General features: G+C 53.5%; 6 protein-coding genes across 6 annotated transcripts; 4 read left to right on the forward strand and 2 right to left on the reverse strand.

The window, feature by feature from the left end:
* Positions 1-1395: 1395 nt before the first annotated feature.
* BO83DRAFT_425662 (uncharacterized protein) lies at positions 1396-6453 on the forward strand (the record flags this gene model as incomplete). Its single annotated transcript, XM_025535220.1, has 3 exons — positions 1396-4758; positions 4813-6237; positions 6298-6453. The coding sequence occupies 3 exons, from the start codon at positions 1396-1398 to the stop codon at positions 6451-6453; spliced, it is 4944 nt and encodes a 1647-aa protein (XP_025389733.1).
* A 538-nt stretch (positions 6454-6991) lies between these two features.
* On the forward strand, positions 6992-8351 carry BO83DRAFT_377221 (putative metallo-beta-lactamase domain protein). The gene is made up of 3 exons (XM_025530925.1): positions 6992-7172; positions 7301-7949; positions 8029-8351. Exons 1-3 carry the CDS (start codon positions 7036-7038, stop codon positions 8221-8223), a joined length of 981 nt encoding a protein of 326 aa, XP_025389734.1. The 5' UTR covers positions 6992-7035; the 3' UTR covers positions 8224-8351.
* BO83DRAFT_462686 (uncharacterized protein) lies at positions 8201-9451 on the reverse strand. The gene has a single exon (XM_025537297.1). It carries the CDS (start codon positions 9262-9264, stop codon positions 8398-8400), a length of 867 nt encoding a protein of 288 aa, XP_025389735.1. The 5' UTR covers positions 9265-9451; the 3' UTR covers positions 8201-8397.
* Positions 9452-9727: 276 nt separating this feature from the next.
* BO83DRAFT_397593 (putative haloacid dehalogenase-like hydrolase) lies at positions 9728-10789 on the forward strand (the record flags this gene model as incomplete). Its single annotated transcript, XM_025533199.1, has 5 exons — positions 9728-9852; positions 9921-9953; positions 10024-10233; positions 10318-10489; positions 10565-10789. The coding sequence occupies 5 exons, from the start codon at positions 9728-9730 to the stop codon at positions 10787-10789; spliced, it is 765 nt and encodes a 254-aa protein (XP_025389736.1).
* Positions 10790-10843: 54 nt separating this feature from the next.
* On the reverse strand, positions 10844-12969 carry BO83DRAFT_377224 (zinc knuckle domain protein). Its single transcript, XM_025530926.1, has 2 exons — positions 11948-12969; positions 10844-11887 (listed from the first exon to the last, which is right to left on the reverse strand). The coding sequence occupies exons 1-2, from the start codon at positions 12926-12928 to the stop codon at positions 11009-11011; spliced, it is 1860 nt and encodes a 619-aa protein (XP_025389737.1). The 5' UTR covers positions 12929-12969; the 3' UTR covers positions 10844-11008.
* A 1284-nt stretch (positions 12970-14253) lies between these two features.
* BO83DRAFT_377225 (ORMDL family protein) lies at positions 14254-15923 on the forward strand. The gene is made up of 3 exons (XM_025530927.1): positions 14254-14834; positions 15007-15365; positions 15427-15923. The coding sequence occupies exons 1-3, from the start codon at positions 14702-14704 to the stop codon at positions 15472-15474; spliced, it is 540 nt and encodes a 179-aa protein (XP_025389738.1). The 5' UTR covers positions 14254-14701; the 3' UTR covers positions 15475-15923.
* Positions 15924-16042: the final 119 nt, after the last annotated feature.

Genomic DNA, 16042 nt, shown 5'->3' on the forward strand with positions numbered 1-16042 from the left:
GAGGAGAAGGATGGATCCCGGGAGGGGATACACACACGTAGGAAGCAAAGCAGTCCACTTCTATCGAACCCAACCGATAATGACACCCAAAGTGAAGGGGGAAATCCCGCTTCAAGCGAAGGCCATCAGCAGTATAAGAGCCCAGGAAACGCGATAATCGCGAGGCTGGCAGAGACAAGAAGCTCATCTTTTTTGGGTCGTGGCCAACTCATCCAAGGCCGTACCTTACTTAAGTTTCAGTGACTGTTTTCTAAATCAGTGCCGGCCACTGACTTTTAGTTACTTTGAACTTGGGGGTGGACACTAAACCGCCAACTCCAGCATCCATCCATCCTTATACTCCCTTGACTAGCTCTTTAGTGACCGACCTTACCAGCCTTCTCTATTTTTTCCCCTCCCTCACCGTTCCCACTCCAATCAATCAATCAAGCAAGCAAGCAAGCACATCCACTTGGACCTTTTCCCCTCTCTCCTGCTGCTGCTGCTGCTGCCCTTCGATTAGATTTTTCTCTCTTGTTCTTTAATCTTGGGCACTTTCCCTGCATCCGAATCATTATTACCCAGCCCAGCCCCGACCAACTCGCAATCATACCTCCAACCCAGTCAACCCAATCAATGCACGGGTGAACTCTTGCGGTGAATGTACATGGCCACCATCCGTTGATTATCCACACCGATTGTTGGCTTATCGCAAGTGAGGGTGCTGCCTCAATTCATTCACTTGCCTCATCCTCATCCTCATCCTTAATTCTCACTTTCTCTCATTCTCACACTCTTCTCTCTTCCCACCCCACCTTTTCCCTCGTTGTGTTGATTCGAATCACCGGCAACTACCGCCTCGGGTGATTCTTCCTCCTCTACTGCTAAAATCTCCGCTGTTATTGCATCTCCCTCCCAACACTCCCCAGCGCTGGTACGCTTCTTCTCTTTTGCTTTTTGTGATATCGCAGCAATCCCTCACAGCTGCCCTTCTTGCGTCCCCACCTGCTCTGATCGTCATCCTTCCTTTCCCTTTCCCTTTCCCCCTCCCCAATCCTCTCCAATCCCTCTCTTGCTGCCCATCTAATTTACCCGCCTGCTTCCTTTCTCCTCATCCGAGCTGCATATCGATCGGTCCGATCTGTAGTGACACTTCAGTCTGTTAGCAGTCGGACCCAATCCCCAGCCTTAATCCTTCCAACTACCCTCCTTCACACCCCCCCTGCACACACACTTCCTGCCCCTGAACTTTTGCCAGCTTCCCAAAATAGGCAAAAAGGAAAAATAGAAATCAGGGAAGACAAGACAAGGAAAAAAAAAAAAAAGGAAAATTATTGTTCCCACTCGCCCAAACACAGAGTATGGTCTTGTCTGGCTGAAAAGAAAGGATTCTCCGCTCTCTTCTTCTCCTTCATCATGGGCGTCGACACCCGCAGACCGATCTTGCCTGCCCCCACTGAATCCATTGTCGATACCAACGGCAGCATCACAGGCACTGATCTGGCAACTGACATATCTCGCCGCACAGACAAGACCTCATACTCCATTCCAGACGACGGGAGCCCCGTCACCATCCCCACTCGTCGGAAACATCGCTCCCGCGGGGACGACTCCAAACTGTCCCGCTCGTCGCAGCACTCCCAGACCTCCCTGCTCATCGAGTATTTCGAGGGCGGGAAGGGTTCTGGCTCCCTCACTTCCCGCCCCAGTGTCCGTGTCCGTGTCACCCCTTCCTCCGCGCGGAAGCTCAAGGACCAGAAGGACCACATTCAGATCACCGAGTCGAGTGGCAATCGGAAACCCGTCTATTCCCGCCGCATCTCCCTGAGCTCGCCCCACAAGCACAAGTCGCTGGAGGAGTCGGCTGTGGATGACAGTTCTTCCAATTCAGCCACCGATGAGAACCAGCCTCCCGGCCATTCTCCTTTAGAAATCGAGCTCATGAATCGCGACCAAGGCAGTGAGCTCTCCGCCCTGTCGCGCGACAGGTATTTCCACCCAACCTCCGACATCTCGTCGATGCCGGCGGATAGCATGCTGGAAGCCCCCTCATCTGGTCCTCGACGAAAACGCAGTCAGAGCTTGGAACGTGAATCCAAGGAGTACCTCAAAACCCCCCGGCGACAACGTAGTCGCAGCCTCAGTACCGAACGCATTGCTCATCGAGTCGCAGAGAAGCTCAGCAACGATCCTCGCGACGTCTCTAGGCAACGCCGGCGTGCCGAAAGAAGTAGGTTCGAAGACGGCAGTGATCTCCAAGATATGGATTCGAAGTCTCCTCGTCGTCGGGCTCTTCCCGACGATATGATGAGTCCAGAATCCAGCCTCCTCAGCGCCTCGGCTGTGTCCTCGCATCGCCGATCCGGTGATCAATACTCGTTCAAATCCGGTACCTCGAAGTCATCGATCAACAACCCAAAGCTTCTTGAAACTGTTGAAGACGCAATCCGAAGACTCATACTGCCTGAGCTGAAGGAACTTAAGAAGGACCAGAAAGTCATCACCAACACGTCCAAATTTGAACGCGACATGAACACCTCACATTCATCAGCCAGCACGCCCTCTCGGGACGAGCTGGGCAGACGACTTTCCAAACACGCAAGCGCCCCTGACGTCCGGAAGCCCAAGGTCGTCCTGAATAAGGATAGTCGCGATGAAGGCATCGTCCTTTCTGGCGACTCCGTCCCATCCCAGAAAGAACGAAGATCCAGCAAGGACAGTGAACGAAGCCATGGCAGAAGCGAAAGAAGCCAGGATCTCGGTTACATCAAATGGGCTAACCGCCCCGAGTTGACGGAGCAAGAAAAGCTCCGTCGACAAAAGAGCAAAGGACTGCGTGATGCAGAAAAAGCTGCACTCGTGGGGACGGCCCTAACCGCTGCAGCCCTCCAGCATCACGACTCACGGTCCAGCCTCGGAAAAAGCGAGGGAAGAAGAAAGAGCAGTGGGGCCCGAAGCCGCACCGGCAGTATTAACGAGACCGAATTAGTCTTCCAGAAACACAATGTCGCCCCCATGCCACTGCGCAGTGCGATTGAATCCGACCTCACCAGAGCTTCCCTTCTCTCCGAGCAGACCGCCGAACCAGCAGCACCGTACGGAGACACCAAGTTCCATGACGGCTTCCGCGGCTCCCCTTTCCAATCTCTCTCGCCAGCACCCCTGTCACCTGCACCTCGCACGCCAAATAGGACGCCTCTTGACGTGCGGCATGAGCTGAAACTCAAGCACAGCAACTTGTCCAGCCACGACTTGTCGATGCATAGCCCCTCGAGTCGGTCGCCCGTCGGGGATGCCGCCGCAGGCGCTATCGCCGCTGCCGCTGCCGCTAATTTGCTCGACTCCCACTCCGAGAATCATGACCTCGACTACAGTGATCTGGCGAGCCGTCGGCGCACTCTTAGTCCGATACAGAGCGTGGCCAGCAATGAGAGCCAATCTCCGGTCAAGCGGGACTTGACCCATTATGATAGGTACGATTACTCCGAAGATGAACGAGAATTGGAGCCGCGTCTCTCGATTGACTCTCTTTCGTCTGCGCCCAGTACGGATTTTGCAAGATCTACCCGTCCAGAAGGCCTCAGCATCACGAGCCAGACGGAGTCCCTACGCCGTCGACAGGAACCTGGCCCCGAGCTCGGCTACGAGGAGACCCCCCGACCGTCCCCCAGAGAGGAAAGACACTGGGAGGAATATTCCGACGATGATGAAGACCAGCAATCGCTAGCAGAAACTGAGACGCAGAGCACCGTGGGTAAACGCATGACCGGGTACACCGATGACAGCGAGCTTGATCACCACGACCAGGAAGATCAGGGCCGACCGGTAGCTGAAGGCCTTGCTGCCAACCCCCGATTCGTACATCCGATGGCTGTTGAATCGGCGGTGGCCTCTGTCCTCGAACCCACGATCCTGGACACCAGGTCCAGCCAGTCTGGAGCGAACCGCTCCATGGCTGGTATTCCGGAGCAAGAGGAGGAGGACTGGGAGCCGGAGCCTCTGGAGCATCATGAGCAGCAGGAGCCGGCAGAGCACGAATCTCACCGAGGAAGCCCCCTAAAGCAGCGCGAGGAAGTTTCCAGCCCCGACGCGACCTCGTTCCCTAGACGCATGGGTGCTACTTCGCCGCCCCAGAGTGTCACCCAGTCGCTGGACGAACATTACCAGAACGAGCCGGCTCCTTTGTTCGCTGGCAACCTCGACAGCAGCCCAATGCCGCATGAAGACGACCGGAGCCCGGATTCAGAATCAGAAATCAATACCAATCCTTCCATCATTCAAGGTCCCGCGGCCCACGAAAACAGCTGGTCGTTCAACCGCACCCCTTCCAAAGACGCTCCGTCGCCCCTCTTTGACAAGTCTGGAGCTGGTGCAAGTGCTGGCTTGGGCTTGGGTTCAGTTGAGCCCTCCCACTATGGCCAGGACTATTACCCGGAGGATGACTACGGTGCGAACGACTACTATGATCAGCAGTACCACGGAGGCCAGATGCTCGGCACACCGCTTGGTGCCAAAGACGAAGGGTATGTGTCGGCCGCGAACCCTCGCTCCCCGAGTGTTGAAACCCCTGAGCCGCTCAGCAAGGGTATTGCTGGAATCGACACAAATGGAATGGGTTTGTTTGACAGTCCCCTTGGTGGGGAAGACCACTTTATGCCTGGTCACCAGCGGCAATTGAGTGGATACTCTCAAGGAGTCGGCTCACCTCTGTATGACAGTGCAACTGGGAAAGGAATTGATCGCATTCAGTCCAAGGACATTGTTGCACTCATGGACCATGTTAGTAAACATGTCATCTTGTTTGAAAGTAACACTGCTGACTTATTTGAACAGCTCACGGTTCGCGATGCCCAACGGAATGCCAGGGATACGGAGATTCTCGTGACTCTTGTTCGAAGCGCCGCGGAAATGCGCAACTCATTCGAGGAGATGAAGAAGTTCATTGCTCTACAGGATGGAATGCTCATGGAAGCTAGTGACAGACAGCACGAGCGGACCTATCGAGCTCTTGGTGGGCCACGCCCTCAGCCGGCTAGCACGCGTAGTGCTCGCCAGGTGCCTATTGACGACGGGGATGACATGCGTTCGAAGCGGAAGAATATCTTCAAGCGAGCACTTAAAGGCCTGAGCCTCAAGAACTCCAACGATCTTACCCGGATCGAGGATATGTTGGAACAGCTCCTTGATGAAGTCGAAGCTCTACGCTACGGCCAGGATGACCGGTACATGCGGGGAGGCAACCGAGCGGCCAGTGTGGATCCGGAGGGCTATGAGCCGGAGGGCCATGCTGGGACTTCGTCGCCCGGAAACCAGTCGGAGTACCTTTCCACCTCTTCCCAGCCTGTTCTGGAACCACTCGTGGGTAATGGACTACGGAGGGGCATGGAAAACCGCGTCAGTACGGTGCCGGAACTGGATGAAGACATAGATGAGCAGGCGGAGTTCCCGAGCCCAACCATGCCTTCGCAGGAGCCGGCCAACAATCGCCAGGGCCGGGCTGGCTCCGCTCCTGTGTCAACACCTCCTCGTGAGCCTATGGCTTCGGGTGCCCTCAGTAACGAGGCGACGCCGAAGACGACGGAGAAGGCCAAGAAGCACAAATCGAGCAGCTCTTCATTCTTCCCCAAGATCTCCCGTTGGTCCAAAACCACGGCGTCTTCGATGGGAGACAACATCCGCAACAGCATTCAACCTGGCCGCAGCAAGGAGAGAGCGTCCTTCGATACCTCGCGCTCTGAATCCGAGGCTGCACCAGGACCATACAAGCCGGACTACTATGATCCCCAGGGCGAAGACCGACTGCGCTCGACGTACACTCTGGAGGACCCGCAGCAGGAGAATCGGCCGCCGTCCCCTCTGGTTCCGTCTCAAGCATCGGGACAAGCGTCGGAGGCGCCGAAGTACCGGGCTCACCGGGGCAGTCTCGATCTTCACCATCCCCAGCCTCGCCAAGGCCCGTCGGGGCGATACCAAAACCAGCTGGAAACGCAAGCGCAGGTCTACGGCGTGCCAGCGGGCGCACCTTCGGACCAGTGGGGATCCAACCCCAGCTTGTCTGGCGTGAACGCCAACCCGCGCTACAGCGGCGCCAGTCGTCTTTCGCCCATCTCAGACGCGGGCTACTCGGAAGCGAGCTCGCGGCACACGGGGCCTCCTCGTCCGCCTAAGATCAAGGATGAGGGGCCACTGATCCCGGAGCGGCCGCCCAAAGTCAAGGAAGACGATGAGCGATCGTACATGGAACGAGTTGCTTCGCGGGTTAGTGATCATACCCGGAAGGGACGTTTTATTCGCATGATGCTGACCATATCTCTGTAGAGTTCAATCATGCGCTCTCCCCGTAGCACACCGCCTCCCCGGAAACCCACGGGGCCTCGTCCCCTAACGTCGGGCAGCCAGTTCAGCCCTGCACGGCGGCAGCGAAGCCAGTATCGCGCCAGTCCGGAGCAGGTGGATGCCGACCATGACTATTGACGCGACAGACGTTTGATACCCAATATTATTTTTTCTCCTCTCGTCATGTTTTCTTTCGATTTGGACCTGTTATACGATTTGTTATGTTCACGACTTATGACCCGTGCAGCGATAGCAAGCGTGCATGAAATGGATGGTTGTATGGGCGGAAAGGGGGGATGTGTCGACTAGTATTGCTACTTTTGTACCGACCTTTGCATTTTTGTGCTATATGATTCCCTTCTTGCAGCATATTTTTCTCGATTAGTGCATAATGGATGGGCTGTATGCCATGCGATGGATGGAATACAAAAGTTTCCACCTTTTTTTTTTCTTTAGGATTCAGATAGTGTTGACATCATTGTGCCTAAGTCGAGCCCTGGTTTGCAGCTTATCAGTTCAGCTGCAGAGCAGCAGCAGCTCAGCTGAGGTTCAGCTCGGCGATCCATGGCTCCAGTACATGCGGGGTCAATGCGGAGAACAGCTGATGTTCTTCCATACATTTAAGCAGTGAATATCTCCCATTTGATGGGTGTTTCGATTTTGTATCTCTACATTGTCAAAATAACTACAACCAGATACAGGTACAATATTATTATCGTCATGACTAGTGATACTACTATTATTGACCCCCTCGACCTCCCCATCTGCACCACCTGCGGCACCCAGTTCTCAACTCCCTCGCCGCCAACTCCATGTCCTATTTGCGATGATCCCCGTCAATATCTCCCTCCAACTGGGTATATCTCTATTCCCCCATTCTTGACTATACTACACCCCCACTCTCTCCCTATACACAGCCATACTCACCACCACCACCCGCAAAACACCAAACCACATACTAACCCACCACAATAAAAACCAACAGACAAGACTACACCACCCTCCGCGCCCTGCGCGCCCCCACCCACGAACCCCAACTGAAGAACATCCTCTCCCCGCTACCCTCCCATCCCAACTCCAACAAAATCTACACCCTCCACACCACCCCCAAACACTGCATCGGCCAACGCGCCTTCCTCCTCCTCACTCCCCATGGCAACATCCTCTGGGACTGCATCCCCTACCTCGACACCGAGACCATCACCAACATCAACGCGCTAGGCGGTATCTCCGCAATCATCATCTCCCATCCGCATTACTACGCCACGCACTTAGTCTGGGCGGAGGCGTTTAACTGTCCGGTGTATTTGTCCGGGGAGGATAGGGAGTGGGTTATGCGGGTTGACACATCCAGTAATACTACTAATGCCGAAGGCAGTAAGGGCAATGGTGGCAGTGCAAGGCAAATTTTCTGGGACGGTCAAGAGGTAGAAGTCCTCCCCGGCAGCGGGGTGATAGGAGTCAAAACAGGTGGTCATTTCCCGGGTAGTTCGGTGCTGTGGTGGAAGGATGAAAAGGTGATGTTGTTGGCGGATACTATTGGGACGATTCCTAGTGGGGTTGGGGATTATGGGGACAGAGGGAGGAGGGAGGGCACGGCGTCGTATACGTTTATGTGGAGTTATCCGAATATGGTACGTCTTCCTGTCTTCCTATCTTTCTCTCTCTTTCCGTGGGGGTGTTGCTAATGGGCTGCTGCTGCTGCTGGTGTAGATTCCCCTGCCGCCGGATGATGTGCATGGTATTTGGAAGGCTCTTAAACATACGGAGTTTGATCGGGCGTATGGGGCGTTCATGGGGATGGACACGGTTGGGAATTGCAAGCAACGTGTGTTGGACAGTGCGAAGATCTTTGTTCGGGCTATGGGGTATTTGGATCATGCGATTCATGAGGAGGAATGTGCATGAATGATTGATTATTTGGATTGGATTACATACTTGCATTACACAGTACATACTGCATGGTCTTTATTGGCGCTTCTGCTTCTGCATCTGCACCTGCACCTGCATCTTCTGCTCCAGATAGCTCCGTCGAGGAATAGTGTACATCTTGCATCTTCATCCCTCCCCCAAAGCTGCTTGCTACACATCGGTAAACGGCCTCACGGAGGTCCGCACCGCGGTGGCCTCACTGGCCCCATTGTTGGCACACTGCGCCGTGGCTAACGAGCTCGGCTCCAAGCCATCACTGATGGGAAACGGTCCTGGATAGCTGTCTGCCGTGCGCGTCTGCTGCAGCTGTGCCATATCCAACGTGACCTGCTCAGGCTGCGACTCATCCGCCAACACACTATCCATCGACCACGGCCGACTCAATATACTAAACCGCACCCTATCCGACATGAACCCCGAAAACCGCACCCCTGGAAGCATACCCTGCTGCGGACTCGAACAATTCGAATTCGGATCACTGATCGACAGACTCCTCCGGACAATCGACGAGTAAACCGAGTCACTAGGAAGCGGCTGGTGGCCCAGGAAGTGCACGCTCGCGCGCGTGCTCGTATGGTCATCAAACACCCGGTCTCTATCGGCAATAGCGAGCTCCAAGCTCCGGGTAGGTGCGCTGTGAGACAGTTGAACAACCCGCGACGGCACCGGCATGAGGGGGATGACCAGACTGGAGGAGGGGACACTGTCGGCCGTGGTGGGTCTGTCGTCGGGGCTGGAGAAGCCTGCGTTAGAGGGCAGACTGGTATTCACCGAGGTGCTGCTCTCGGGGATGATTTCGAGCAGGATCTGGATGATGTGCTGCTCTTTGCGACTGATGGCTTGACCGACGTAGCTGTAGGGATATCGGGGCGAGGTGCGTCGCACCCCCGTGAGGCATGCCAGCAAGTTCAGGAGCTTGATGGTGAGGAGAGTGCCGAGGAGGGCGAGCACGGTGCGGATATTGATGGCATTGAGAATAGGATCGCGAGGAGCTGGATGGTGTTTCTTGGCTGACATGGTGGCCGGCAGGAAGATTTATACTGGATGCAGGGTGAAAAAAAGGATGAGGACTGCAGGGGAGAAGCAGAGATAGATCATTGTGAGGTGTCAGACTCGGAGATATGAGTGTGGAAGGAGATGTTGCTGGTGCAGAGGAAGGTGCAACCGTTAAACCTTGACAATCTCTTGTGGAAACTGTTCTGATGTAATTGGTGCAGATAGAATGCAGTTCAGAAGTATTGCAGTATATGGATGGAGTCTATAGTAACATGAAGTATAGAACCGAAACTAGTAATTAAGGAAACCCACCTCTTAATTCCGCATGCCAGTCTCCACTCCATCTTATCAGCCCATCAACCACTTCCTTCTTCAACGTCACTTCTCCACTCTACATTCCTCTACTTCTTTTCTTCTCCCCTCCTTACCTTGACTCCTACCAATGTCCATCTCTAATCCAGCCCTACGCATTTCCCGTTCCCTCATGGCATCCCTAAACAATTATCCTCTCCGTCAACGGCGATTCGCCCCTCTCCTCCCCTCTTCTGCTTCTTCTTCCTCCGCACCCCCACTCCGCGGAATCGTCTTTGACGTTGACGGCACATTATGGTATACCTATACCTACACCCTCATAGCTACCAATTCCACCGCTAACCAAATATAATATAAATATATAGCCTCCCCCAAAACCACATGTTCTCCGAAATGCGGTACTTCCCCCACCTCCATCTCCACCCCCACCCTACAATCCAACCCATACTAACAAAACGTATAATCTAGACAAGCCCTCAACATCCCCCCTAAGGTCGACATCCTACACCACATCAGCCGTCTCCCAACCCCGGAATCGCGTCTCGAAGCTACAAACAAAATCAAAGCCATTGAGCGCACCGCCATGGAATCCCAGCAGCCTCAACCGGGCTTGGTCGAATTGATGGATTTCTTAGAAGAGAGGGGGGTGAAGAGGGCTTTGTGTACAAGGAATTTTGAGTATACCTCCCTCCCCCTACGCCTTAGTCTATTGGAAGTTGCTTTGGTTGTAGTATGATGAATGCTAATAAGCATGTGGTGTAGAGCCCCCGTCCTCAACCTCCTCAACAACCATCTCCCCGCACACGTCTTCCTCCCCATTGTGACACGGGAAACACCGGGGTTGTTGCCCAAGCCCGATCCAGCAGGGATATTGCATATTGCCAGGGAGTGGGGGGTGCAGGATGAGGGGGGGATGGCGGGGGGGTTGATTATGGTATGATTCCTTTCTTTTCTTGATTGTTTCTCTGTTTCATTTCTGATTTGGTGTGTTTGAACGTGGTCGGTGTAGGTTGGAGATTCTCTCGACGACATGACAGCCGGGCATACCGCCGGCGCGGCGACCGTGCTCCTGCTCAACGACCATAACGGCCATTTGAAGGACCATGCGCATACGGATCTCTGTATCGAGAGGCTAGATGAGTTGATTCGCATCTTAGACGAAGGGTTCGTGGGACATCGCGGGGGTGAGAAGACCCCTACGTCTACGGATAATGCCGTGGAGAATGGCGTATAGAGACTAATACTGTCCTGTCCTCCTGTACACATCACGTTGGATATCTATAGTATCATCTTGTCTGTACATATAATGAGCTCTAAGCTATGAGCTACGATCTAACTCAACACAACTTTTGAAACATGCAACATCAATCGTTCCACCCTCGGGGTATATATACACACACACAGGAAACGCCAGCGTCAACGAACCTGTTCATAACGATAAGAACCCACTCCATCACAACCGATACTTGTCCCAGGCTTTCTTCGCCGCACTCGGTAACGGTCGATACGCATCCCCACCACCACCACCACCTCTCTTCCCACCACGACCTCCTCCACGACCGGGATTCCCACCTCTCGACGGCGGCCGGCTACCACCACCACCGCCACCGGACGACTTCCCCCGTCCACCACTGCCCTGCCAACTATCCTTCCCACCTCTCCCGCGCATGGAACGAGGATTCGGCGACATCGAGCGCTGCCTCGACGGGCCGAAATCAGATCTATCGCGATACCCATTTCCACCCGAAATGTTCTTATTCCCTCTGCCGATGCCGCTTCCAATGCGAATATTGCCGCGGCCGCCGCGATGAACAGGCGCACGTCGATGAGCCATCATGTCGTCGCTGTCGGAGGAAGGCGGGCGGTGGTCGGCGCGGCCGCGGATCTTGAGACCTCCTCGGTTATTACCATTATTGTTGCTGTTGTTATTATTGTTGTTGTTTCGTCGATGATTGACAACGGAGTTGATGTTGGTGATCATGTTAGGGTCGATGCCGCGGACGGTCCAGGATGAGGAGAGCAGGGTTCGGGTGGATGGGAGGGAGGGACAGTCGCCGATAAGGTGACGGTTGCTGGTGCAGTGGGCGCAGGAGAGGGAGACGAGGACGGGTTCGGAGTCCGGGCGGGTAGTAGTGAGCTTCCACATCAGGTCGCAGTCTTCTTCAATGTGAGTGGTCGAGCCGCATAGTTCGCAGGGGAATTCGCTGGAGGAGCCTTTCAGTGCCGATGGGCAGTTGTCGTCGTCATGACCGCGCGCGCGACATCGTTGGCACCGGCGCCAGGTCGGGCAGAAGCTGCTTTGGTGCTGGTTCCAGGCGCCGCAGTGTATGCACTATATGGTTGGTTAGTTGGTAGTTGTGGGGATGATGGGGGGGGGAGGGGTGAGCGTTACCTCTCGGGACGGGCAGACTTCTGCGAGGTGACCCTCGAGTAGACATTCTGTGCAGGCGATGGGGAGTTGGAGGTCGATGGCGTTGACGTCGCGGTCGTAGAAGCGGTATTTCGCTTGGATGTCCATGTCTTCGCGGTCGAGGTCGGCGAGGGTTGAGGGGGCGGTCGGGTATTTCTTCGAAAAGCGGAGGAGCGCGTCCTCCTTGGATTGGTTTGTGGAGGTTTGTCCGTTGGTAGATGTTCCGTTGGATACTGGTAATTCCTCGGGGTCGTAGTCGTCGTCGCCGTCTGGGGTTATTAAGCCATCCTGGTCCTGACCGAGACTTTGGCCGTTCCGTGACCCGATATTCAGCAAGATTGAATCGTCTGCTTCCGATCCCAAAGACTCTGAATCATCTGAGTCGCCGGAGAGCTGCATCTGACTGGACTCGTCTGAAGCTTCCTCCTCATTCACTTCGCCCTCTTCAATACCATCGACTTGAGCGGGCTTTGACGCCTCCGTCTCATGTTCGCCTTCTGAGGAGACAGATTCACTGCGACTGCGCCAGAATTTGTCATTGACAGAGTCGAACTGTGACGTAGGTTTGCTCTCCTCTGGCTTCGCGCGACTGCGAAGCGATGTCCGAATCGCACTCTTGCTGCCTTTATTCCAGCTCGCCGGCGGCGCGGGCGCGGTCTCGGTCTGCGCATCATCATCATCATCATCACCACCGTCGGACGACCCGTCGTCACTGTCGGAACCGGAAGATGAGGTAGCGTCTACATCAACACCAAGTCCCGCTGCACTAAAGGTAGCGCCTTGGGGGACGAAATCGCGAACATTGCGAACGTCGGCGGAGCGACTGCGGCGACGCCTTTTCCGCGGGTTCGGGTTGGAATCGTGGGAGCTCTGACGCGAGGAGTGGCGGGAGCCGGTTGTCTGAGCGCGGGGGCCGACTGCGGCGGTTCTGGAATCGTTGTCGTCGGATGGAGAATCGGGCATCCTGGGAGAAGACGGGGATGGAAGGGGGAAGGAGCAGGAAGTTGAGGGCGTTTGCTTGCTGCTGCAAGATTCGTTTCGGATTTACCTTCAGATTTCGCGGAGAGAATTTTACGGCGGGTGGTAGGAGCCACTTGTGCCATGTGCAAGTATTGTATCGTCACGAACGAGTATTAGCATCACATCATCCATTATTGTTATTGCTTCTGACGTTCATTGTTTTAGACTGATGGCTGTCTGGTACAAGTTGAAGGTGGAGAGGATTGGGAGACAAGCTAAGTAATGAGCTGCAGTGTCTGGAATTGGCACATATTGTGGCTTTTTTTTTTTTTTTTTTTTTTTTTTTTTTTCAGATTTTCCGATCTTGAAGACGGGCCGGTTTACTCCTAGGAATCCTACGAATTGCTGGATTGTTGTTGATCTTCGTCATGACGCGAGTAAAGGATGGCTGTGCTGGATATATCCAATTTATATGGGTCCTCTCACCGAGATACGGCCTATCAGGAATCCTAGAGATGCGGTGGTAACTCAGATATGATCACCGAGAGGATCTTAGGGGATCAGCTACTGCATTATTAAAGGGAAACCCTGGATTAAAGCGACAAATGCCATGTGATTAGTGCAAAACTATCCGATGTTCGCGACCTTCTCAATATCCAAGAGATCCATTTGCTTTTTTGCTCCGGGAATAACAGAGTCGGAATATTTTATGAGTGATTGTCAGGGCGTGGACATTTCAACTTGTTAATTATTATCTTATTGGATAATAGCAGAACGGAGTATTCAGCCATTGAGACTGAGATGGTTACTACACGCTTCTGAAGCTGTTCAGCAGTAGATAGACTATATGGTCACTGCAGCTAATATGTGTGGACACTAGACGAACCTAAGTAGAAGCTCTCAGCCAGTACTTACCGTAGTAATTTTCTTGGTAGATGCTATCAACGAAAGGATCGTATATTGCCTTTATCCACTTGAGTCTCATCCTGAGTCAGACACTCCCAGTAAGATTTCATATGTTCGTGATAACCAATAAAGGGAATATGGAATAGGAGAAAACCCTTCATAGATAGCATAGATAGCAATATCATCATTAATTAAGGTCTCGAATCAACCCAGACAGGAATGGCATTTGGTTGGTGCAGCGATGGTGTGGTCTAGACTCTATCTAGAACGATGGGATGCAGCAAGCGTCCCGGCTATTCTTAGCCACGCCGACAATTAGTTTGAAGTTGAGGATCTGCTCGGCTGCCCCTCGGGATGTCGGACTGCTGGCTTCTTTTATTTTTTTCTTCTTGACTTTTTTTTCTTTCTTCTCTTCCATTGTCTTTCGTTTGAGATTTTTTTTCTATTCCCTTCCTCATCCTGCAAGACACTCACTCGCTTTTTCTTTCGTGATATTATATTATCTTAGGGTCCAACTTCATTCTTTGGCCCTGCGGTAATTTACCCCCTGTTCCGGTAATACGGAGACCTGCTCCCGTGACCAACACCGCCGCCGATCGTCTTCAAGATCGCCTCCCAGTCGAAGTCACTCCAGTCTCTCGGTATTCCAGCCAGCTTGCTCTCTCGTTCTCTCGCCCGCGGCGTCCTTTTTACCACTCTGCCATTCTCTCACGACCATTTCCTCTTCATTCCTGTCACTTGATTCCTCCTTTTTTCTTCGCTCGATCTCCGATCAATACCGCCAAAGTGTCTTCCCTAATCGTTCCCCGTGCCATCTCCTTCCCCCCGGACGTCGACGCTGCGTCGCGCCGGTTGACCCCGGACACCACCATGGCCCAGGGCAAAGCTGGACGGAGGAGACGGTCGAGTAGTATCATCTACCAAGAGCCTCCCGAGTCCATTGAGCACACCAGCGACCAGGCTGCCCTGCCCAATTTGAATGCGAACTGGGTCAACGCCAAGGGTGAGTAGTGGCCACCTCCATCTCCACCATTTCCCCCCCCCTCCCCTCAATCATCACCACTCCGTCGCTGCAGAAGGAGGGGTTCGAGTTCCGGCGGGGACTTGTCACCAGCATATGTCCCCATGACTTCCATGACACCTTCAGTGGCTGACCACTTTGTACTACCCTTTAGGAGCCTGGACCATTCACTTCGTTCTCATCATTGCCCTTAAGATCTTGTTCGACATCATTCCCGGCGTCTCGCAGGAGACCTCATGGACGCTCACCAACATCAGCTACATGTTCGGTTCTTTCCTCATGTTCCACTGGGTGCGAGGCATCCCTTTTGAATTCAACGCCGGCGCGTATGACAACCTCAACATGTGGGAGCAGATCGACAACGGAGACCAGTATACCCCCACGAAGAAGTTCCTCCTCTGCGTACCCATTTGTCTCTTCCTCCTTAGCACGCATTATACCCACTACGACTTGACGTATTTCACCATCAATTTCCTTGCAACCCTGGGAGTTGTCATCCCGAAATTGCCGTTTGTATGTGCTGTCCTTGCTTTATTATGTGGTTGGTGAGTCATTTGCTAACTGCTCTCATTAGTCGCACCGTCTGCGAATAGGTCTCTTCTCTGATATACCCGAAGAGTAGCCGCTTTCTCTCTTCCTCTTTGCTTTCCGTTTCCTTTTTGGCTTTATCTACTTGCTTTTATTCCCTTACACTTAACCTGTGTGTTATTGCTTCTCACTACTAAACTATTACTTCTCGTTCTTGATAATATTCTCCGCTTGGCGTCGCTGTCACTTTTCCTTGCCTCTCTGTTCTCTTAACGTCTTGCTTTATCCCAAACATCTCTATCGTGCTCGATTTCGTGGGTCTCATATCTCGGCATGCAATGGGCAGACAGACCCGTCAGTGTCTTGTTTCGGAAAACGAAAAGAATGGAGGAGGCAAGGAAAAGGGGAAATTGTGGTTCGGTTTATAGAAAGGTGCTGGCGTGAATGGGGTAAGCGGAATAGATGAAGATAAGGGGAGGCCGGTCTGATGGTTCTGGACTCTCTTCTCATCACTACACTCTATATAAGAAGATATTCCTTATGCTGTGGTGCTACCTGTAGACCTGACATGGCTGCCCGTAGGCAGCAGTCCGCCTCTGATGGCGTGATTTTAGCGGAGTAATCTATAGCCTCTTATTAGACTCGAATCCGGCTAGCAGTAT

Source organism: Aspergillus eucalypticola (assembly GCF_003184535.1).
Source record: "Aspergillus eucalypticola CBS 122712 chromosome Unknown BO83scaffold_8, whole genome shotgun sequence".
NCBI lineage: Eukaryota > Fungi > Ascomycota > Eurotiomycetes > Eurotiales > Aspergillaceae > Aspergillus > Aspergillus eucalypticola.